The sequence below is a fragment of the Parasteatoda tepidariorum genome, chromosome 9, assembly GCF_043381705.1.
Source record: "Parasteatoda tepidariorum isolate YZ-2023 chromosome 9, CAS_Ptep_4.0, whole genome shotgun sequence".
NCBI classification, from domain to species: Eukaryota; Metazoa; Arthropoda; class Arachnida; order Araneae; family Theridiidae; genus Parasteatoda; species Parasteatoda tepidariorum.
In genome coordinates, this window is record NC_092212.1 from 78,118,517 (window position 1) to 78,143,531 (window position 25,015).

A 25,015-nucleotide genomic window follows, 5' to 3' on the forward strand; every position below is an offset into this window, starting at 1 on the left:
TTTCTTAAGCGTTGTAGCTATATAATTTCAAACATCCTCAAGAGCTATAACACATCTGCAGCAGAACTGGATATGAAGACAAAATTGCAGGACAGGAACACTTTAATTGTCCACTAATCTTCAGATTTCCTGCTATGTTTTAAAAAACTTTATTTGTGAAAACCTTCAGCGTGGCGGACAGTTGGCCGCCTTAGGCGGCTAGTAAACAATATTGAAGAAAGAAAAATAAGCGTATTGCTATAAACAAAAAGAAGAAAAAATAATGAGCAAAATGCTTAAAAAAGAAAAAAAAAATGAAGAAAATATATAATGAGTGAAAATGATATAAATACATAAACAGCATGAATCAACTAGTGGTAATCGTTCATCGAATTCTATCACAGAAAAAATTCTGGAAGAGAAGTAATGTGGCGTAACTACCGCTACAAATATTAAAAGCCAATTCACTAGTATATAAAACACGGTAAGCAAATTCTTTCGTGAGGTACCTTATGATAGATGAAGGTTAGCATAGTCTCTTTCGCTAAATTAGCTATAATTGCTAGATTTTAAAAAATTTTGTAAAGAGTAATTTTGACTGTCACTACACATAAATATATCAATAATATGCGAAATTTTTCTGTGTTATTTTTAAAATGCTACTAAAGTTTTGTCTTTAAACCATTTCCGTAAAGGCCTTTTTTTAAAAAAAATTTCTGGGATTTTTATTTATAAGATTATTTTTTAAAAATTCTTAAATCAAAACTGAACAGAAACTCTTATTGAAAACTAAGATCATGATAGTTATAAGATATGTTAAAGAGTAATATATTGAGGAGGAATAATTACTATATATATATATTTTGCGAAGGAGAGCGTTCATATCAAACAGATAGTGCTTGGATCGTGATGTTAAATGTACAACTGATCGTGATATTAAATATACAACTTGCATTTTTCCAGAATTTTAAATGATAACCCCTGAGTCAAAGTGTAGAGATTTTGTGTTCAAGCGAGAAAACTAGATGGCAGCACCATATTTCGAAATAAGTTCCATTAAATGCTAAACCAAGTCATTTCGGAAACTTTCCCAACTTAAATTGAAACGTCTTATTTACCAATGACATTATTATTTTCTTTGCCAGCAATAATAATGCCTTAATATAGATGGCAGCACTATATATAATGTTAAAAGTAAAATTTGGTAATAGATTGACCATCAGATTTTCACTAATATTGTAGATGCAAAGACGTCAACTATAGAAAACCAAATATGTTCATAAATTAAAACAGAATTTGATTGTGAAGTAAGTTTTTCAAAACTAACTTGAATTTTTCATCAGAAAATTATCTCAAAGTTAATTTAGGGAGATTTTTAATATCATAACAATTGCTATGACAATTATTATTATTATTTTAAAATACTTTTATCTTAGAGAAATAAATTAAACAAATACTTGGTGTAAAAACACTAAGAAAATAGCGTTAGGATCAGGGAAAGTAAATGCAGGGTGTAATAATACCCCAGATCAAAAGCTTAAGGTAAGCGTATGCAGCCGTAATATTTATAAAAAATAATCTTGTTGAAATAATATTTAAATTTATAATATAGCGTAAAAAATTCGACTGGCAGATTCATATTTTGGAATTTAATAAAAAATAACGTAGATTACAATTGACAAGATACGAAATATTACGTTCATACTCTTATATATTAAAAGAACCAATGTCATAATAAAATGAAAATTTTTTGGAAATAAAACCTGAAAAAAAAATGAAATAAATAAATAAGTAAAATTCAGGGTATTAAATTTCCGCTCTTGTCTGTTTACCTCTTCTCTCTAAAATTAAAGTGAAAAAAGTCATTGTTTCTTATATCTCACAAAATAGTGTTCCAAAACAAGTGAAATTTTGTCTGAAAATGCGTCGCAATTTGACAAAACGTTATATAACATAAACTAGATACCATGGTTCAGTAATAATGCAACTCTTAAGTTCTAGAGTGGTGTTATGTGGAGAGTCCAATTGAAAATTCCAACGTTCATCTATTTAAAAGATCCTCTATATCCAATTAACTTAGCAGTTTTATATAATAGTGAATTGATGGTTCATAATCGTAGTGGTAGTTACGCCGCTGTTTTTTTTTTTTAAGTGGGGCATTATTGGAATTCTTTTTAGAAAAAAACAAGGTAGACCAAGACCTGTCCCTAATCGTTTTACAGAGATGCCAACTTGCTCCGGACAGCAAATAAATATTTTAAAGTGGTAGTTTATCAATTGTGATTTTTGGTTTAATAAATTCAATTTAGTAGATTTCTATCCACCACTATTTCTAAATAATTCGTAGGCTTATAATATTCATTCATGCTATACCTTTTAAAAACCATGCAAATATAGTCAAATATTCGCAAAATTTACTTTGTAGACACTTACCGCTTTTTTAATTACTTTGGCTTGTCCGGAGCAGTTGGCATCTCTGGTTTTACTGTGCATATGAATTTAACGCATAATGTTTTTAAAAAAATACCTTCTACAAATCTATCCTGCCACTATTACCACGTAGATATTGTCATATATTTATGTTTTTGATTCTAAATACAATTAACGATATTAGATACTGACATTTAAACATGATTCGGAGTTACGACGTCAATAATTATGTGACTCTTTAGAAGCTACTATTTTTTTTAAAAAAATTAGCATAGTGAATAGATTTTTTGCAATATATTAACTTATACCTGGGACCTAAACCAAGTATTAGACTTTGAGTTAATAGGCACAAATGCTAAGTTTAGTTCGGCCACAGCTTTCTTTATTAGTGACCGTGCACTATCTAAAATTGCATACAATTGAAATTCTATTTTACTACCACTGGAAAAAAAAAACATAATTGATGGGATGAAAAGCTCCCAGGTGAATGCCATGCTAATTTTAGATGGCTTGCACGTCAAGGCAAACTGTAAATAACTACTAACTAAATTTGCAAATATTAGACAGATTTTGCTTGCTTTAAAAGGTTTAACATGAAGTATCTAAAAAAAGTGGCGAATTATGTAAGCCTACGAATTGTTAGAAATGGCGGTGGATAAAAATCTACTAAATTGAATTTATTAAACCAAGAATCACAATTAATAAACTACCACTTGAAAATATTTATTGGCTGTCCGGAGCAAGTTGGCATCTCTGTGTATATAAATAAAACTATTTTTGTGTGTTCTATATTGCATTAATTTCTTCAAACCATTTTAGTAACGATAATAATATTAAAAAAATTAAAAATTTACTCGAATTATGTGTTTCTAATAATCTTGGCTTCGCCTGTCACCGGTGATCCCCGTGCGCTACGAACAAACTCAGCGCCGGTCACCGGTGACCCCCATGGCATTCACCGTGTTAATAATGAAATCATATTTCTAACTAAAACAATTCCAGAAATGTAAGAAATCAGACTAAAAAATATGCATTTGTTCATTTTTTTAAAATTATTTTAAGCGTCGTTAAATTCCCTAGGAATTTTCATGACTTTCTCCTCTCCATATCGTTTCGCTCTAAATGATTTATTCATTCATTTACTCTTCTGAAAAACATGCCATAAAATGTGTTCTTAAAAAAAATGGATTTTCCCCTATTATAGGATGCGGATCTTTATGATGGGAATTCATCATAAATGAACTGATGAATATGTGATTAAGATTATTACTAAAGTAAAGAATCTTGGTAATTTATTATAAATAATTTGTTCTGTTCGATGACATTTTGTAATGTTCTTTTCAGATTTTGAAGAATCAGTGAAAATGTAATTAGAATGTGAATTGATTCTAAGGATTGTTAATCCTATTGTAGGAATATTTTTTGTAAGATGGGATTAGATCGAATGATTTGGTTTTACTTCTGTCGTGGGACAGAAATCGAGCACCCATTTGCATAGCTGCCAACTCTTCCGGTTTTCCCGGGAGATTTTAATTCCATATTTAAAGTGGTAGCGAAATTCATGTTATTCCGCTAACAGTTTTGAATTATAATAATAATTATAAATGAGTTTGACCACCACTACATATAAATAATGACAACAAATATATAAAAGCATTTTAGTCTTTACGCCAGCGAATTTCAACTTGGTAAAAAAATAAATATATTTTTGAGGAAGATAGTTTTTAGGTAATTGTTTTACTACCACTTGGAAAATATATTCTCGAAAAGAGTGAATGTTGGCAGGTATGCATTTGGCTTTAAAAAATTTAATTCTGGTATAGCTGCCAACTTGAGCTGTAGTTTAGAAAAAACTTACAAAGTGAAAGTGAAAAATGATTAACTCGTTTTATACCGACTTTTGGCCGGAATAGCCTGTTTGGTAAGACGTTGGGCTCGTGTTCGTGAGATTGTCAGATCGAATCCTGCCTACCGAAGAATCTTTGTGTATTAAATAGCGGCAGGTGCACGTTAAATCTGACGAATTCACAAAGTCCTCCAAATTCCATAACAAATCATACCCCTGAAGGTACTGAATTGGAGATTGATCGTTCTCTGGTTCAGTTCAAAATTACGATCTGTGGAGGAATAAATGAAATTTGAATGAGTCCTCCCTGTGAAACGGGCTGTGGCGTGCCTCGTGTCTGAAGTCGTATATTTCTTGGTAATATTTCTTGGTCATTGATGGCTGCACTGAAAAACAAAAAACCCACCTTCTGCTTTCGATTCCGGGTATTCCGGAAGATTTGAATTTGTTACCCAGTCAGGTATTAAAAACATTTACGCAAAACAAATATAAATATAGTATGGTTTCCTATCGAAGATATATTTTACAAGATATAGTTCTAAGAAATTTAAAGCACACTTATATAAATAAAAACGAAAGAACATACAGTTTTAGAACTTTTTTTAAAAAATAAATTAAAAAAATTTTTTAAAAATACATTTGGATTCACTGTTTGTTGTATTGATTTAACTACCAAATTAATTTAGTTAAAATAGTTTTCTACATGGATTTTTCAAATTTTTATCACATATTTTTAGCGAACAAGGCTGCCCTTTGTAATAAAGTTCTCTTGGATTTTAATTGTTGCACAATAGTTAGATTTTCCTAACCAAAACTGTTACTTCAGCTTTTTAACTAAGAATCAAGTCCAACCTCATAGGACTCTGGCAAAAAATTTTTCCTCGAAAAAGATCACCGAGGTGCCTGCGTGTTTTCAAGATAATTTAAAAGATTATATTAAAATTAATATGCGATCAAAAACGAAAAAAAAAGTTTTTTAACAGTAGAGAAATATTGCGTCATAAAAACATTCACTAATAACAAGTCTTGTTATTTACTCTTACTACAACAGAGCAACTCGGGATTCAAACTTCAGCTATCGGGTTTACCTGTTTTGAGCTTGATGCATGGGACTGTGGTTCATCTCACTGACTAACGGGATTTAAAGCTTCTAAGTAATATGCGTGGATTTTCCACGTTAATTAATATTCTAACTTATGTGGAGAAACTTGGCTAAATTTTTACACGCCATTTTGCGTATAAGCGATCAGATAGCGCTGACGTCATAGGTACACGTATGTGGGTATCCATGGCCTTCTTCTTCTTTGACACGTTCAAGCCGGGAAAAGTGAAAATACTGGTACGCGAAAAGAGAAAATACTGGTAGAAGAACCAGAGATGCCAACTTACTCCGGCCAGCAATTATATATTTTAGAGTGGTAGTTTATCAATTGTGATTCTTGGTTTAATCAATTCAATTTAGTAGATTTTCATCCACCACTTTTTCTGAATAATTTGTAGGTTTACATAATTCACCACTTTGTTGTACTTACGTCGTGCTATATCATTCAAAAAGCAAGCAAAAATAGTTATATAAGCAAAATTTAGTTTGTAGTTAAGTACCGTTTTTTTAATTATCTTGGCGTGTCCGGAGCAGTTGGCATCTCTGAAGAACTATTTCAATATTAGATAATATTCGGGAGGAGTTAATCTATTCTCAACAATAACAATTCACTGTAAGGAAATTTATCACGGCGAAGAAGCAATTCAATATAAAAATTGCATCCGTTAAAAACAATTGGTAGTTATGGATTTTTATTATTCCCGGAAAAAAACTAAAAAATGAAATTTATTTGTTACCAGTTTTTACTCCGGTGCGCCGCCAAGATAAGAAAATCTAGCGTGACCCACCGGTGGGTCACCCCGGCGTGAACATGTTAAGTGCAAGTACCCAATTAGATTATGAACTCTGTTCTTGCAAGTTCCGATGCTCTTATTGTAAAGCGAATATTGACATTACATTTAGGCCTCCTCGTACCTCATCTAATTCATCTATAATTTTGCAGTGGATTTTGGTATATTGTAATGATAAATGAGGCCAAGTTTGAAAGTTATAGGTTAATATAAAAGCAAAATATTAGCTTTTATATGCAAACAAAAAATGAAAAAAATCCTCTGAATGTTTTTAAATTGATCCGACGCTTTCTTCATAAAAGGGAATATTGATAACAATAAGTTAACATATTTTATCTAAATTACAATATAGTAAACTTTTTTTTTAAAAAAAATTGTAACTCAAGGGACTTTTTTTTAAAAAGTGAGATGTAATTGAAAATGCATTTTTAATAATATCCCTTTAAATTCCTACAATCATTTAAAGTAAAACTTAAAACGATTGTGTGGTTGTAGCATATACAAGATATCTGTTACTGTAAACTTTAAAACTGAAGTTCATATTCGCATGTAGCCAAATATTTTACTAGACCCGTTACTTTCTATATACTATATGCGTACTATACCCGTTACTATATGCAAAATATCAGTTACTGTAAGCTTTTAAATTAAAGTTCATATTCGCAAGTATTCAAAAATTTTAACAGACCCGTTACTTTCTATTTACTACATGCGTACTATACCCGTTGCTAGGTGCAAAATATCTGTTACCGTGAACTTTAAATTGAAGTTCATATTCGCAAGTAGTCAAAAATTTCAACATACCCGTTACTTTCTATTTACTATATGAGTACTATACCCGTTGCTAAATGTAAAATATCAGTTACTGTAAACTTTAAAATTAAAGTTCATATTCGCAAGTAGCCAAAAATTTTAACAGACCCGTTACTTTCCATATACTATATGCGTACTATACCCGTTATTATAAGCAAAATATCCATTACAATAAACTTTAAAATTAAAGTTCATATTCGCAAGTAGTCCAAAATTTTAACAGACCTGTTACTTTTTATTTACTAAATGCGTACTATACCCGTTACTATATGCAAAATGTCTGTTACTGTACACTTTAAAATTGAAGTATATATTCGCAAGTAGCCAAAAATTTTAACAGACCCGTTACTTTATAAACCGATGCGACTTTTTAATCCATGCCAAATATCCGTCTCTGTAAATATGTCACTTTCACTGGTACGATGTTGTAATAAATAAAAACTAGCTGTCACTAAAAATAGCCCACTTAAGGTTAGTATTCGCATCTTGCCCAGTATCTATTTACAGACCTGTTACTTTCAGATTCCTGTGATTCTGTAACACAAACAAAATAAAATTGAACTGAAAATACTAAAATTGAAGTAAGTAATCACTGACTAATATTTTGTAATGGACCCTTTTTTATCAAAATTGGTCATTTTATTTTATGGGAAATATCCGTTTCTAAAAATATTGAAAAAGGAGTTCAGATAGTTATGTATAGTTATATGTAGTTCAGATAGTTATCCTTTCCGCCAAAAATAATATTAAAATAAAAACAATATTTAAGAATTATTACACACGACATAAGTGTAGGATAATAATTCAAAGAACGGCCGTAACATTAAAATTTTATTTTTGTTTGCTTCTTTGCAAGCAAAGTAATTTTACTAGTTTCTTTCTTGAAAAGCCATTAATGCTGAATGAGGACTATATTTAAATTTAAAATTGAAACTTTTTAATTTAATTTACTTTCCTCAAAGACGATTGGCGAGTTAAGGTCACCAAGAATCCGGCAGAAGCTTTCGCTTCGGTTGAAAAAGTGGAACACGGTTTTTTCCTTTAATAACAGCCATTTCCGTTCTGAACTAGAACTTCACGAAAGAATTCTGGAGAAAAAAAAATCCGTTGACCTAAGTAGCAGAAAAAAAACATTGTATCCGTATTGAAAATAAACAAATATTAAAAATGCAATATATTTTTTTCACTTTCTGGCAACGATATAAGAGGAAGTTAAACAACCACGTTCGAGAGAAATGTTATAACAACATTAGAGAATAAATTCTGGCGATATTTTCCTGCTGCAAATAGATCATCATACTGCCCGCAGCTAAAACTGTTCGAACATTTAGGTCTGAATCTGAACATGCCCAAAGAAAGCAGTTCGAACAACCCTTTTCTTCGATTTTGATTCAACAAGTTGACTGAACTGAATTGAACTGGATTTCGCCAAGAGTTCTTTTCTCTGTCAAGGTTATGCGAAATTTGTTTACTAATTTTTATTCGAAAGTGACAACCAGCTGCAGAAGATAAATATAATTTAAAAAAATCCAAGCGAAAATAAAACCGAGAGTTGTTTTTACTTTTCTCCAGCAAAATAAAATTAATTTAAAATTTATTAAGTTCTTTAAATATTAGTTTTGAATTGATTATATAGTTTTTACATCGTTTTAAAAATTAATAATGACTATGTTACTGTGAATGACAGAAATAGGTGGTTGTTGACTACTAACAGTGAATGTTGACAATCACACAGTCGCTTTGGTAATTGTTCGAAATATATACTAGGTCTAGTTAAGTGCCACTGCCCGGTATGCTGCCCTACATCAATGTTTTTTTAAGGTTCAGTGCCACTACCCGGTATACATTTGCCCGATATACCCTACCTTCACTGATGTTTTTTTAAAGGCAAGTACCACTGCCCGGTATGCAACTGATGTTTCTTCTAATCCATCCTCAGCAGCTATATCGAATAAATATAATGATATCAACGAAGAAATTAATATAAAATCGGGTATAACAAATATTTCGGACATTCACCAAAGCGACTGTGTGATTGTTGACATTCAAAGGTGAAAGTCGACATTCTCTTCATTGCGATCATTCACTTATTCACGGTGACAACTAACATCTAACAAGAGATAAATAAAACTGTAGGCTAGAACTACGAATTTATGATTTAAGGCACGTAGATAGGTCATGTACGTTTCTTGAAAAATAAATATATAAACTGTTATTATTAATTTTATTTTTAATTTTATTTCTTAATTCTAAACATTTTTCCTGGTAAACAAGCTATAGAAGAGGAAAATGCTTTATTCTAGTTTTTAAAAATCTTATTTTAAATTATTCTAGTGTTTTACATCATGGAGATTTTAATCATCCTAAACATATTGTCCATCCATTGGTTTTTCAAGAACAGAAATTATTTTATATTAACAATTAATTAAATATTAACAATTTCAGAATCGATTTTGGCGTTGTGAAGACGATCTGTTTGTTGATTTAGGTCGCGTCAAAGAAAGGCCTTAAGCCCATGCTATAAGCCATAATTTTTGGGGTCAACCGTAATGGAATTAATTTAAGTCATGCAGGTTTAGTTATGCAGTTAAGTATACATGTTTCTATAGGTAGAGTTTGAAATTATGAAAAACTATAATATGTAATAAATCACGTGTTTAAAATAAGATTTTATATGTATACATATAGTTTTCAAGAAACATTTATCTTACTCAGATAATTTTAAAGAAACTTTTAAGTTAAAACACAATTTTAAGCATAAGTTTCAGTTTTCTTTTCCATAGATTTGTGAGAAAGTTGAAATATACTCAAATAATATCATTAGTAATAATATTTTTCGCTGAAGTCAACTATTAATATAATAACTATGCTATGAGTCTAGCTCAGTTTCGAATTAAATAGATCAAGATTAAAAACAATAAAAAAAAATGAGAAGATTAAACTTGAACTCACAGTTTTAAAATATTTAAAAACGATTCAGGTTGAAAAAAATTAAATCGTTTTTTTATTTTATTAATAATTTTTAGTGCTTATGAACTTTAAAATAATATGATAATAGGTAAAATTAGGTTTTGTTCGATAATATCAAAATATATTTCTCTAAAAAACCAGCATATTTAAGACGAAAATAGAAAACTCAACAGTTAGATAATTATTATTTTTTCTTCAAAAACAGAATCGAAAAAATAATCACCACAAAAATACTAATCCCATGTTCTTTTACTGCTCTATTTGTTTCACAGGCCTGAACTCTTTTTTTTACTGATGTATTCATAACTTATTTTTAATTTTTTCTACAATAGATTAACTCTTAACTTTACCTTTGAATACATTGCATAAATGAAATAATTTCAATAATTGGATTTGGTTTTTACGATGTTGGCAACACGTAACTTTAGCAAGTTATTTCGTGAACATAAATTTTTTTCCCAAATATTCTTTTTGATAAATAGCTTTTTCAATTAAAATATACAGAAAAAGGCAACTTATTTTAACAGCGGAAAAGAAAATGAATTAAAAAAAAAAGCTACAACCAAAACAATTTTAACGGTTAAGATATTCAAACAAGCTTCTTCATTAAAAAATGTTTTCTTAAAGCATTTATATATACTTAATTATGTATACTGAAAATTAATAAATGCACAAAATTAATAAAATTATTCTAATTATTCTAGATTTTTGTGTTTTCTTAAAAAATAAGGAAAAAATACTATCGTGCAGCACTTTGTTACCAGTAAAAATATTCAAAGAATCTAAATTAGTGATTAACTAAATTTTAATCACTTTTCAAAATTTGACACTTTATTTCTTTTAGGTATTTTTTTAAAATTTTTTAAGCAGAAGTGTGAAAATTAAAAGTAAAAAAAAATATTTTGATCATCTGTGAAAATAAGAAATGTTTGTTGAAAATTTAGGTTTTATTTAAATTAGTTTAAAGTAATAATTTTTAATGAAATAAAGCCTAAAAGGGACTAAAAGACCTTTTAAATTGTATTGAAAACTAACATAAACATTGCATATCGTTAATTAAATAAAATCAATGCAATTTTTTTAGTGCTTTAACATTAGAGGACTACTACTTTAAGCTTTTAAATTCTTACTAACTGTAAGGTTGTTTATTACGTGATGCTATTACATAAAACTAAATTAAATTCAGACAACAAAGCAAAGAGAGTAAACTGAATCAATATAAATAAAAACAATAAGTTTATTAACAATATATGAGAGCGTCCCACATACAACTCAAAGCCCAAAAGGACGAAAAGCTCGATCGACTTTTATGTTCACGTTTTATCATGTGACTTTTGTGACATCATTTCCGCCTTTGGGCATTTGATTTATTACAAGAACCAACAAAGAAATAAAGATGACCGAGCAATTACAATATTTACATTGGAAGACTCTAGAAAAAAAAAGTGTGAAAATACCACAGAAAAAGGAATGTTTGATCGTTTAGGTCATAGGAAAAATGCATACAATTCTATATACAAATTTTAGTGTTGCCATCGTGATTTCATAAATACAATTTTTCTTATGACGTATATGTTACAATGAACAGCATTTCTAAGGATGTTATTTGAGAACTATCCTTTTTAAAGGACATAACCAATAAATCCTTTGTAGTCAATTTTATATACAATAACTTAAAAAAGAAAGAATTTTGATAAACAAGCGAAATTAGAATCGTTTGCAACTTAGAATATTCTTTTGAGTTTTTATAAAATCGCTTGAAAACACATTTAAATAAATTGTTTGATTTTAGCTTGTGTTAGAAGAGTTTGGCCACATCTAGAAAAGCGGTTTTCTTTTTTTTAAAAAAATGGAAGAATGAGGAAGAGATTCGTAACCGTATCTACAAAAGAGTCCATGATTGGAATGCTTGAAAGCATAAAGGCATTTGATCTTAATTTAAAGTTCTTAAATATTTTTTAAGATTTTCAGAACTTTCACCATCCTCCGTGTCCACCGCCATATTCGTTTCCACTACCACCGTATCCGCTATCCCCACCGCCATATCCACTGTCTCCATGGCTGCTACCACCATATCCACCATCTCCTCCACCATATCCGCTATCTCCACCGCCATATCCACCGCTGCTGTGACCACCACCATATCCTCCGTTGCTGTGACCACCACCATATCCTCCGCTGCTTTGGCCACCACCATATCCACCACTGCTGTGTCCTCCACCATATCCACTATCTCCACCACCATATCCTCCTTCACTATGAGCTTTGACGTAGACTCTGCAATGAAACTCGTAATCAATATTACGTACGCAAAATATGCATATTTTATATATTTCAAATACAAAATATATATTTATTACAACAATTATCTATTACGAAATATATATTTATAACGAAATATACATTATTTTAAGACATTTCCCATTGCTCACATAAATTAGAATTATTGAAGCATAAAAAGTCAATCTAAATAACGGACAAGAAATTTTAGATTTTTATTGGTACCTATAAAAACCCAAAATCTCAGATAATTTTAACCAAATCTTTTGTAAGCCCAAAATTTCTAGTAAAATGTTAAACTTAATTTCGGTTAAAATTAATTTTTACAGTTAAATCTTTGAAAGGCAAGTATTATTTAATAGCCATATAGTAAATTTCAGCATGCTTACTATATTATTCATACATAGCAAGAGACATATAATGCATGTACCATAATTTGAGCTAAGAAAATTAATCGTTAAAGTGATTTAAATCAAATGTATTAAGTCTCATTGGTGATTTGAAACACTATACAACTCATTTGTTTTTTTGTTTTTTTAAATGAATTCATTAGAATGAAAGTTATTTAAATGTTATTTGAAGTATTTGAAGTAAACGATATTAAATCAAAGTGCTTCGACTAAGTTTAAATTAATAAATAATACTTATTTGATTCAAATTATTTAAACTTGCTGCTTCAAATCGATAGATTGAAAGCAATGATATTTGTCTCAATTAAATCAATAAATTTAATTTTCAAACCACGCTATTCATTCGGATCGTATGTGTTAAAGATTTCGTTGCAAAATAAGTTTTGCATTTAACCATATAAAGTTGCAGTTCGTTATAGTTGTTATCTAGTTGTTTAAAGTGATTTCAAAATTTTAGAACTGTTTTAAATATTGCATTTTAAATTGTATTTAAGATGTACACAATCATAAATCTAACAATATTTACAGACATGTTTGCTTTACTTAACAAAGTCTATATCTAAAGCGAGCTACGGAATTTTTTTAAAATTAAGTTATACTTTTTGAGATATATTACGAATTGAAATTTTAATTTTTAGTGTAAAAATTACTTGAATTTTACAAAGATATCAGCTTATTTAATTTTTTTTCGTGCAATTTTTTTAATGATTATAGTAGTTTAAAAATAAAGAAGATTCTACAGAAAAATAATGGCTTACGCAAAACTGAAAAATGCGAAAATCATCTTAATTATATTATTATGTAATTCATTTTTTATTAAAAATTTTATAATTTTATTATACGTTCGTATAAGTATTTTTTTTTAAATGCTGTATTTAACTTTTTCTGAAATTCATCACAATGGTTTATTGGTGGAAATCTTAAAAAATAAGAATTGAATCTGAAGATAATTTATAGTAAGGAAACCACATATGAAAAAAAAAATGAATTGTTGCGTTTTTATTGAACATTCAGTTTTTTTTTTAGTTTCCCAAAAAACATTAATCAAAAGTATACTAAATATAATAAAATAAACTTTTGTAATTTTACTTTACGACATCAGCAATATTTTTCCGTATTTACAAAACAGTAATTCATCAAAACAGTTACTGAGAATAAAAAATTTATTACCTGAGGAATAAATATTTTTTTTCCATGAGGAATTCGAAAATGGCGTAACAAATGGATTTAGGAATTGAGGGTAAATTTTTATCAGTCATGCACTGAGATGGACATGATATAACACATGACGAAATCGTTTAAAAGCAAGAGGAAGACATCAATTCTGTAGAGCGTTGCCACGAAAAAAATTGAAATAAGAGCATCAATAATCGTTTTGATTTTTTTTTTGTGTCAAAACAGACGTAATTTCGAATGTAATTTTTTGTTGAGTTAGCGTTATATTTTAATTATGAGACTTGTATTTTTATCTCTCATAGAGCTTCAGATGTGTCAAAGCGATAATATTTTATTAACACATCTTTTAATTGATAAATAAATTAATTTAAATAATAATATTTTTAAATGAGCACTTATATAATTTTATATAACAACTATATCAATATTATTCCAAAAAAAAACTGTGACCATTTTAAAAGTTCACTATGATTACGAACAGTTTATGCATATTTTGTATCAAATATGGTTTTTGAAGAAAAAGGATTTTTTTGTTTAAATTTTGCAAAAGAATTGGTTTAGAAAGTTCAAATGGATTGAAGAGACAAAATATATAACCAATACTTATTATCACGGTTTTTTTATGACTGTATTTAAAGTTGTATTTATTGGACTAATACTTCATATTTTGGTATTATGAGTACAATAAAAAAAAACTTTTTCTAATTGCCTTTTTTTAGACTTAATCAGATATAATTTTTTTAAGTATTGATAGAGTTACTTACTATACAGCTGTATATTGTTGTGTTATACTTTTAAATTATATAACTACATTGCATTAATATTCTTAAAAAAAATATGTTACAAAAGTAATCCGATTCTTTCAAAACTTATCTTTTATTATTTTTGGATTACAATAATATGAATTGTGTTCTTCTGCTTCAAAATGTAAAAAATTGGAAAACGATTTCTAAAAATCGGATAACGATTTCCGAAAATTTGCAAACGATTTTGTAAAAGAATAGTTTAAACCGTTTCTTCATTAAATTTTGTTCCCTTTTTCACTTTACCATATTATTTACAAGATAATATTAAAATAGATGATTATAAGTTTCACGTAATTCTTCGTCTATATATTCTTTTCATTTTAAATACGAAAATAAAAAGGAAAAGAATTATTAAGTGCTGGTATTTCTGACATTCTGAAAGAAAAAGTTCTAATAGAGCGAACAGTAGCCCCAGGGAAGCGAACTTTCTGTTTCAAAACACCTAGCGATCACTTTTACCGGCATCCTCATCTCTGTTATCTTCTTCCAGAACTTTCGAATTCTTATCGCCAGTTTTAGGTCATTGTCCAATCCACTAACCTAATATTAGTTCCAGAAAGAATTAACCTATATTTCATCTTAATATGTAATTAATGACTGCTCGCGAATTGCTGAATAGGAATCTTCTTCCAGTGACTGAATAGGAATCTTCTTTCAGTGAAGTCAACCGTTGCCAAACGTTAAGGGATAAAAGAGCTCATCTTCGATTGTTACAGAGAAAAAGAAAACGATTAAAGAAAAACATTTGGAAACAATATAGAATATGCATATCAAAATCTTTTATGCATTTGAATTGTTGATACTTCATCTTTGTGTCTTATGTCTTTAATAAAAGATTTTAAAAAGGAGGTTGGTATTGATTGCTTATTTGATATGAGTGTGATTTATTACTTCCATGAGACAAAAATAAATGTTAGAAAAGAAAATGAGATAAATCAGGGTAACTAATAAGATAACTACTAATAATAAAAAATATATTACTTTTACCATTGTCATTGTAGAGCAGAAAAGTTGGACGGAGTGGACAAAGGAAAAATGATATCAGAATTCTTGAGCATTTATATTTATTTTTTCTATTTTAACCATTCACATAACTTCTTAGAAATTTGATTCCTTCCTCTGAGAGCTTGTTTTTACTATGAAAACATATTTTTATGATGATGCATTGTAAAATTGGAAAATAACGGAGAAAAAAAAAATCTGGGATTTTTTCTTTATTTAGCAATCATGTGTTGTTAATAAAGTTTGTTGTTTGTTATTTCTTTTTTCTTTTTCTTTTTGTACATCTTAGTGGTGATGTTATTAGAATGCAGATTTGGAACTTGAAAGGAAACATATTTCAATAGAATAATTTAAATGTAAAAATTTGTGCCTGATCAACATTTTTAAAAAAATGGTAAGAGCCTAGTAAAATATTGAAATATTTTTCATGGCATTGAGTACAGAAATTTCTGTAAATTGAATAAAAGTTTTTTCCCTTTAAATTAGAGTACAATTGCAGATTTTTAATTATTTATTTATTATCTTTTTTATTTATCTATTTATTTATTCATATATATTTATTAATTATTATTTTTATTTATTTATTTATTAATTTTAGCTATTTATTTAATAATTATTATTTTTATTTATTTATTTATTAATTTTAACTATTTATTTATTAATTATTATTTTTATTTATTTATTTATTAATTTTAACTCTTTATTTATTAATTATTTTAAATTTTTCATTTTATCTTTTCTTATTTTATTTATTTATTTATTTATTTTGACAAATGGTTAAACCACTCTTTATTTACCTAAAAATGTAGTAAGAATGAGATCTATTATTAATTTCGTGTTAAATTAGAAAAGTTTACTTTTATTGAGTTAAAACATTTTGCCCTTTATTTATTAAACGTGTATCAGATTTAACCCAATAGTTAATAGAGTTTTTTCAAAGGAAATTAATAAATGTGATTAATTTTTAATATGACTTATTTTAATGTGGTATGAGTTTGAAGCAATGTTACGGCGAAATTAGTGATACTAAATAATTAATCAGTAGTTCAATTTCATTCAACAAAATTCAATTTCATTCATATGCCTAATAACTGATAATTATTTCTTTTATTATTTATGTTTAAAGTATAATAAATAATGCAGATTATTTTAATGTGTTACGTGCCATTATTTTTCAATTATTCATGTAATGCTAAGCCTAAAATAAAACTGAGTTGGCGGTTGGAAATTTAGTTAAATTGGACACTGTGGAAAGTTTTCAGGATTATTACATGAATGGTTAAGAAGATCTATTTCTTCTAGTTAAATTGGAAGAAATAGAAGAGTTCTATGCTTGGAAGAAGAACATTTGCCGAGAACTAGTGCTACGATAGTTTAACTGTAGCCTTTATAGAACGTATAATATTCATATTAAAACCAAACAAGCCTTCAAAATTTTTCAAAAAACGGAAGTAAAATAAATTTTTGTTTTAAATATTTTTGTAACTCAAAGAATTTATAAGATAATATTATTAAACGAAACTAACTGTAAAAACTTTTTCTAAAAAAATATTTATACTCACGGTACGTGGAGAACAACTGGTTTTTTCACCAAAGTTTCCTTGTAGACTGGTACCTTTACTGGGACTGGATAAGGTTTAGGAACCTTAATGATTTTGTGTACTGGTACAGGGATATATTTTGGCACTTTAATGTGGACTGGCACTGGAACTGGTTTAGGGACATGGATGGTTTTGTAGACTGGAACTGGTTCTGGCTTGTAGACGGGGACTGGAACGCCGACTGGAACATGTTTTGGTACATGGATTATCTTGTGAACTGGTACGTGTTTAGGGATGGTGATGATTTTAGGGATGGTCTTGTAGACTGGAACTTTGACTGGAACTGGTACGTGGTGAGGAACATGAACTGGTTTTGGAACTGGGTAGTACTTGGGAACTGGTACTGGTTTGGGAATAGCTACTTTGTGATAGACTGGGACATCCTTATGGATGACATGAACAATTGGCTCTTTGTAGCTGTGGCCATAATCTCCGCCACCGCCATACCCACCACCAATATCACCACCTCCATGTCCATAATCTCCACCACCGTGGCCACCGCCATAATCTCCACCACTGTGGTCTCCTCCACCATATTCTCCACCTCCTCCGTAACCTTCATCACCACCACCGTAGCCGCTATCACCACCGTAATCTCCTCCACCATAGCTACCCTTTACTCCAAGGAGTAAGGCTAACGTCACTGCCAGTAAGGTCAGTGGTCTTGCCATGTTTTAGCTGCAAATAAAGAATGAATCAAGTAAGAGTGATTCGAATAACAAAGTGAGAGTGATTCGAATAACAAAGTAAGAGTGATTCGAATAACAAAGTAAGAGTGATTCGAATAACAAAGTAATAATGATTCGAATAACAAAGTAAGAGTGATTCGAATAACAATGTATTTTATGCATCCTTTATGAATCTTTTTTTTAGACGCTCACTTCATATTTTTTTTCTAAAACAAGGAAACTGTATATTTAGCTAACATAAACGAATTAGATAAATTCCAGAAATAAAAAAATATTTAAAAGTTTTATTTTATCAAAATTATGCTTCTTCTGGATGCGTTAAAACTGCTGAAATCAAATCAGATCAATCAATTAATCAATCAATCAATCAAACAATCAGATCAATCAATCAATTAAAATCAAATGTTATGTTGGTATTAAAAATTCCTTGTGATATCATTGTGATAACAACTTATAATCATTGAAACATCACTTGTGTTTTCACTGTTATTTATAATATATACCGGCACAACAGGTTTATTACAATGAATAATTACATTGCAGCGGCATTTAGAAAATGGATATCAGTTATTAAAATATCGATAGTGGAAGTATTACATAACAGGAAGTATTACAGCGATATTAGAAGTGTTTCAGCGATACTGATATATGTTAAAAAATAGTTTATAAATTGTTCCAACAGCATTTCGCAGTTTATTAACCTATATTTATGGATAACGTCCGGAGTCGCTTTACGGAATTTGAACTACGTGTTTAATTTGGACTACATATTGGAGTGTATAGGAAAAATATACTGTATTTTCTTGAAGCCCCCACTTGCCTTTTCGTGGTCGAATATTCAACACTAAATTTACTCAAGACAAAAAAATTTTTTAAATTAATATATATATTGTAAAAAAATAATAATTTTGTTCGATCACAGAAAAAAATATTGTTTGAAAAAAAAAAAAAAAACTACGCAGAGGGTCGAATTTTGTGCAAAATATCTCATTTTTCTTAATCGTTTGAAGACTTTCACCTTTTTTCTTTCTTTAAAATAAATCAAAGAAATACGTTTAAAATGAGATTGAAAATTATTTTCTTTGGGAGGAGAAGGGAGGTGGGAGAGTCTGAGTTTTTAGTCTTCGCCCGCTGGGCGAATTGAAAAACGAATGTAGATCATTGTGTTCCATGGAGCGTTTGAAAATATTATAGGAGTTTGCTCCAGTTTTACGCTTGTTTAGAATCTCCACGTGCATCCTCGTAATCATTTTCAGTAGAACGTGGGAGAGAAAAAAGAAAACAATTATTTTCATCTTTCTTTCATGAAAAATTGTTTACAAACGATTCCTCTCCTCTTGTTCTATTTAGACAAGATATCGTCTGCGGTTACGATATTAAAAATAGTTTTCTAAAATTAAAATGTTAATATAAATGTATACTATGTTTTTAATTTTTTGTTCTCTTTTCGTGGGATCTAGACAAGCAGTCGTCTGGCTGTTACGATTTTTACAATGACTTTCTGAAATTGAAATGGGGTTTTAAATGTATACTATGTTTTTATCTTTTTTCTTTTATTCAGACAAGGTATAGTCTGTTGTTACGATATTAAAAATAGCTTTCTAAAATTAAAATGACGATATAAATGCGTTTCGTTTTTAAAAGATTCTTCTCATTCTGTTCCATTTAATCAAGATATCGTCTGCTGTTACCAATTATAAAAATAATTTTCTGAAAGTAAAATGACGTTAAGCAACGATGTTATGGTTTAAAATTATTAATTTAACGTTTAATTTAAATATTTTTCAAAGCATAGTTTCGTAGAATAAGTATTTTTTAATTAAAAAATATTGTAACCATTTGATATAGAATATCAAGTCACTAAAAAGCAAAAAAATTATGCTTTTTATTTTTATAGTTTTATATAGTTCTAACACTTGTCGTTAGAGTCCATATCGGTTCGTAAATATATAGGTTAGTTATAGTACTATAACCAGTCGTAGTACTAGACAGCTATATTATTTAATTCTAAAAAATACCTCTCTGAATTGAAAAATGTAGAGATATTAAGATTAAAAAATTATTTTTGTTACGAAAACTATAAAAGGAAATTAAGGTATATTATTATAAAGTTAAAACAAAATAAAAAGATAAACAATTACAACATTTGTTAATTAAATTACTTTTAAAAACAACTAAAAGCGAGATATACACTATAAAATTAAGTATAATTACTACTCGATTTATATAACAATAAATTTTAAACATTAATTAATATTTTCATTATATGTTTTTTTTATAAAAAAGAAGACAATTTGAATTCAATCTCTATACAAAAAAATTATTTATTTTAAGGTTACATATTTTTAATATGCAAAATATTTTTTATTTAAATAGTTCAATGTAACAATACTTTTCTAGTCATAAATATATGCATATGGTTATTAAGGAATATTTAACTTGGTATGTATATTGAATATGGATGATGATTATTAGTCCAGTTATAACAAGGTGTTCCGTAATGGCAGCCTTTAATTTATCTTTTATAAATCCTTCTCAAAATGAACTAAAAAAGATCGCATTAAGAGTTTTAAATTGATATTTAAGCGAAGAAAAACTTAAATTGACTCAAAATCTAGCGGATTGTAGCTGAAAAAAGCGTGACCGGACAAATCAAAACCCGTTTGTTTGTCAGGGGAAACAGATAGGAAGAAAAAAGCAATTATTAGAAAGACCTCCAAGTTCGACTTTTAATCAAAGTAGCTTTGATATCTTTAGTCCTGCTTTCCTCCCTAGTGACGAGTTAGATATAGATATCGTTTTTTTCTCTCGCGAAAGCCGGTGTGCGTTTACTTTTTTACTACTACTTCGTAAATTTGTTGTAAAAAAATTTAAAAAGTTAACATACACACGCAAACTCCTGAATTCAATCCTAGACAAAAATTAGTGAACAATAGAAGCTTATAAATGAATATTTAATCAAGGAAAATAATGAAGCAAAATACTTTTAAAATCAAACGAATTACTAATAAAAAAACATCAAAAACTGTTTCATTTCTGTAGAAAGCATAATTGAAATTGAAAGGCGAATCTTTAAAATGTCACCAAGTTTCATCCGGAATTTAAACTGGTTTTGGCGTTTTTTATCCCGCTTATTCTTTAGTGAATGGACAGATTTAGTGGGTATTTTTGTTCTTTCATCGCTTAAATTTTATGTGCGACCTCTAAGGTGCTTCCATCTAATATCTTTTTTGACTTCATATCTGACTAAGATTTCAAAAACATAGATCTACGGCGGTGATAAAAATTCACCCTCAATTTATAACACACATTTTTCAGAATTTTAAGTATATTTATAACATGTTCATAAAAATGAGCAATAGCATTTAATTTAAAATAATATTGTATTGTATCTTAACTATTTTTCTTAAAACACGTGCAGATAGTTTTCAATAAATAAATAAAAAAGCTTCGAAATAGCATTAGTTTTAATGGAATTCAATGTGATATATTCGGGTATAAAAACTAGGGAAATTTGCAAATTATGAATATATAATACAAAAACATGTCATTAATGATCCATTTCTTTTTATGAGAATATACTAAAAGTGGAATATTAAATATTAAGAATATAATGTGGATTATTATTTTACATTATTAACAGGCTTATCAACCTCAGAGAAGATCATTAAATTATTTGTTATTGAATATAAAATAATAATTTAATTTTATGATTCAGCAAAATTTAGAAATGCACTTTAAAGAATTTGAAACAAATAATGAGATAAAAAAGTTTAGAAATAATGTAAATTTTTTATGAGTATCACATTGTTATGATAAATTAAACACAGGTACTTTATTTAATGGAAAATGATCTAATTTTTCTGATGCTTGTTAAGCATTTTTCGAATGTTTATAACGTTTATTATTAATAATTTTAAACAAAATGTACATATATTAAAAACTGCATATACATTTAAAATTTAAACACATCATTTTGAGAGTGCCGCATTTTTTTAATCTGAACCAGCAAAAATTAATTATTTTAAGGTCAAAGTTTAAGCATTATTATGATATTTAGAAATTCATTTTTTAGCTTTTTTTATTTTAAGATTAACTTTATTTTATGTACATAATAATACACTTAATAAAATTAACGATTTTAAACATATTTAGCACAATTAATCATGAAATGATTCATCAAATTAATTAAAAAAAATTTTTTTTAAATGAATATTTATCAAGTGTTTGGAAACGTATAACATAAGCATTTTTTATAAGGCAATAAAGAACGTTTTTTGAGATATTAAGAGTTTCGAAGCTTTAAATAAGTTAAAATAGAGCTAAAAATCAGTTAACTTAAAACATTGTTAAAAGTAATATCAAAAAAAAAAAAATTTAAGTAAATTTCCCAGATTTAAAAGTTAGGTTTTCATTCAATTCATACGATTAATCTATTATTGAATCAAAGAAAAGCTTTTGTGATAACATTCTTTACATAGAGAACATAAATATCATTACATCTTTTTTCGATTTTTTAATTCTTTTTGCTGAAGATTATTTAAGTTTACATTAATTCATTGCTCACATAAAAGCAAGTTGAATTCAATTCATTATCTGGCATTACTTTTTATTTCCGAATTAATCCAATAGAGGGCAACAGTTCCGATTCGCGGGTCTCCTCATTCTTCTCTTCTCGAGGGAGACTTTCTTTCATAAATACAAACAAATTATAAATTTTTAAAATGTGAATGAATTTATTATTTTTTTTTAAAGCTCCTTCTTTTAATATTTGAGCAATCCCATCTTTCCAAAATCACTCGCAAACCAAAATTTCGTCTGTCAAGTTTAAAAGTAAAATTGCACTCATTTTTTAAAATTTTTTGTTCTAAATCCATTTAATTCATTCTATCCATGGGTGCCGGTATAGGGTGCATTACTAATCAATAACTAAAACAACGAGGGAAAAAAATCACTTCCATGTTTTATAATTTTACGTTTTAGTATCCATTATGCTGCATCGAATTTCACGCTTCGAACTCTCTATATCCACATGTATAAGTATCCAGTGAGTGTACTTACCTTTGCTAAATTCCACTGAAAAGTGTATGTATTCCTTAGATGTAATTCCCGAATGGACTAAGCTCTGAATCGTTGCTGTTGAGGTGGAACCACTCTTTAAATACTACTCCACGCTTTTTAACCCTGACCTATATATCGACAGACGTTGAGTTTCGCTTCTCTAACTAAGAGGGAGCCACTGCAGATCATACAAAGACTCCGCCTATTAAAGTTTCGACCCCCTTTTTCGTCCCCTTCTGAATTCATCCCCTCCTTAATTCGAACAAAAAAAAAGGTGTTCTATCTTGCCATATCTTCACTTCCTCGATATCAAAATTTGGCCCAGATTTTCGAAAAACCATTAACGCCGCCCTATTGGCTATGCTAAGGGTGGTTGAAAGTGTAACAGGAATTCGAAAGTTACAGTTAGTAGTTTCCGTTTTTTCAAGGTGATGTCCCAAGTTCCATAAGCCGTCTTTTAAGAGGGCTTTCACTTTCTTTCGAATTGTTACGATGTTTATCCTGTTTTTGAATTATTATTCGTGTTATTTTTGATTAATTGCATCCACTTCAGTGGACTGTGGCTATTTAATGTTACTGACCGATACGAATATGGCTTTATTTGTGGACTATGGTTATTGTGTGAGTTTTGTTAAGGATGTTTTTTCAACCGTTTAAGCATAGGATTAATCTAACTTGATATATATATTTTTTATCTCCCAAATGGTTTATTAAATTAGTTTTTAATGCTTTGAATAACTTACAAACTGTCCATGTTAATGTAAAATAACTTTCTATAAAAAAGGATTTGATTTAATAAATTAAATAACAGCAAAAATAACATGCATGCGGCTAAAAACTATATTTTGGACAATTCAATATAAAATGTAACTTGATTTGTCTGAATTTTGTAGTACTTATTTGGAAAAGTCAGTATTTCGAATTACTTAAAAGCCAATGCACTCAAACTTTACATTCCTTTTTTTTTCTAAAAGATGTACTAAAATTAGCTTTTAATGTTATGGATAACTTACAGAATAATTGTAAAATGACTTGCTATACAAAAAGTTCCTCGATTTTGCTAAATTTAAGAAAGAAAAAAAAACTATATTTTGATCAATTCATTGCTGTAGAATATCTAGCTATCCCTAAAATGTTATTTGATTTGTGTAAATTATATAATGCTTAGCTGGTAAAATATTTATTTTGAATCACTTACTAACAATTTTCGTAAAATAACTTTCTAACCAAAAATCGTCGTGTTTCGTAAAAATTTAATTAATTATACTTATGTGGAGAAGATTGTATTTTGGAAAATTTAAAACTTTTTTGCTTCAAAATAACTGTCCACTGACTACAGAAAGTTACATGTTAGCAGAGCAGTGTGTCCCCTGAAGTACTGTTTTTGCCGACATGCTTATTTTTGAAATTTCGTTTGTTTTTTATTTAAGTTCTACCATATTTATTTAAACTGCTGTCCAAAAACTACCTAGTCGTATAAATTTAAGAAAAAAAAACCTAATACTTTTGCAGAAAAATCTGCATTCCTGTAAATTATTGCAAGCTGTACAAACTATACAGATTACAAATGAAAACTATTGCTATAAAATTACTTGAAAACTGAAAAAGGTTTGAGTTATACCATTCTATGGAAACTACTACTACGGAAAATCTTCTACGGAAATACTTCTACAGAAATATTACTACAGAAATACTTAAACGGACTACTACGGAAAATCTATGATTTTTAGAAAAGATATTTCTTAATGGTAATACGAAAACGCATTGATATTTTAATAAATTAGAATTAGAGGATTTTTTCCCACCACTTCATATAAATGATTTAAACAGATTAGAAAGTTCAGATACACAAATGGACATACTCTTAATTTTTTTATAAAACTTTTTATAGAAATACAGTTTGTTATGAAAATTTCTGGTTTAATTCTCCACTAGTTGGTAAAATATTTCTTTCAAACTTTTAATGTTGAAGGGTGTGGCTTCATAGTACATAAATACTTATATTTGGGAAAGAAAAACTGTATTTGTAGCTGTACAGCAAAACGAAAAAAGAAAATCT

General features: G+C 28.5%; 1 protein-coding gene across 1 annotated transcript; it reads right to left on the minus strand.

Moving 5' to 3' along the window:
* Positions 1-11,150: 11,150 nt before the first annotated feature.
* LOC107449475 (uncharacterized) lies at positions 11,151-23,090 on the minus strand. The gene is made up of 3 exons (XM_016065001.3): positions 22,957-23,090; positions 17,168-17,884; positions 11,151-12,208 (listed from the first exon to the last, which is right to left on the minus strand). The coding sequence occupies exons 2-3, from the start codon at positions 17,875-17,877 to the stop codon at positions 11,908-11,910; spliced, it is 1,011 nt and encodes a 336-aa protein (XP_015920487.1). The 5' UTR covers positions 17,878-17,884; positions 22,957-23,090; the 3' UTR covers positions 11,151-11,907.
* Positions 23,091-25,015: the final 1,925 nt, after the last annotated feature.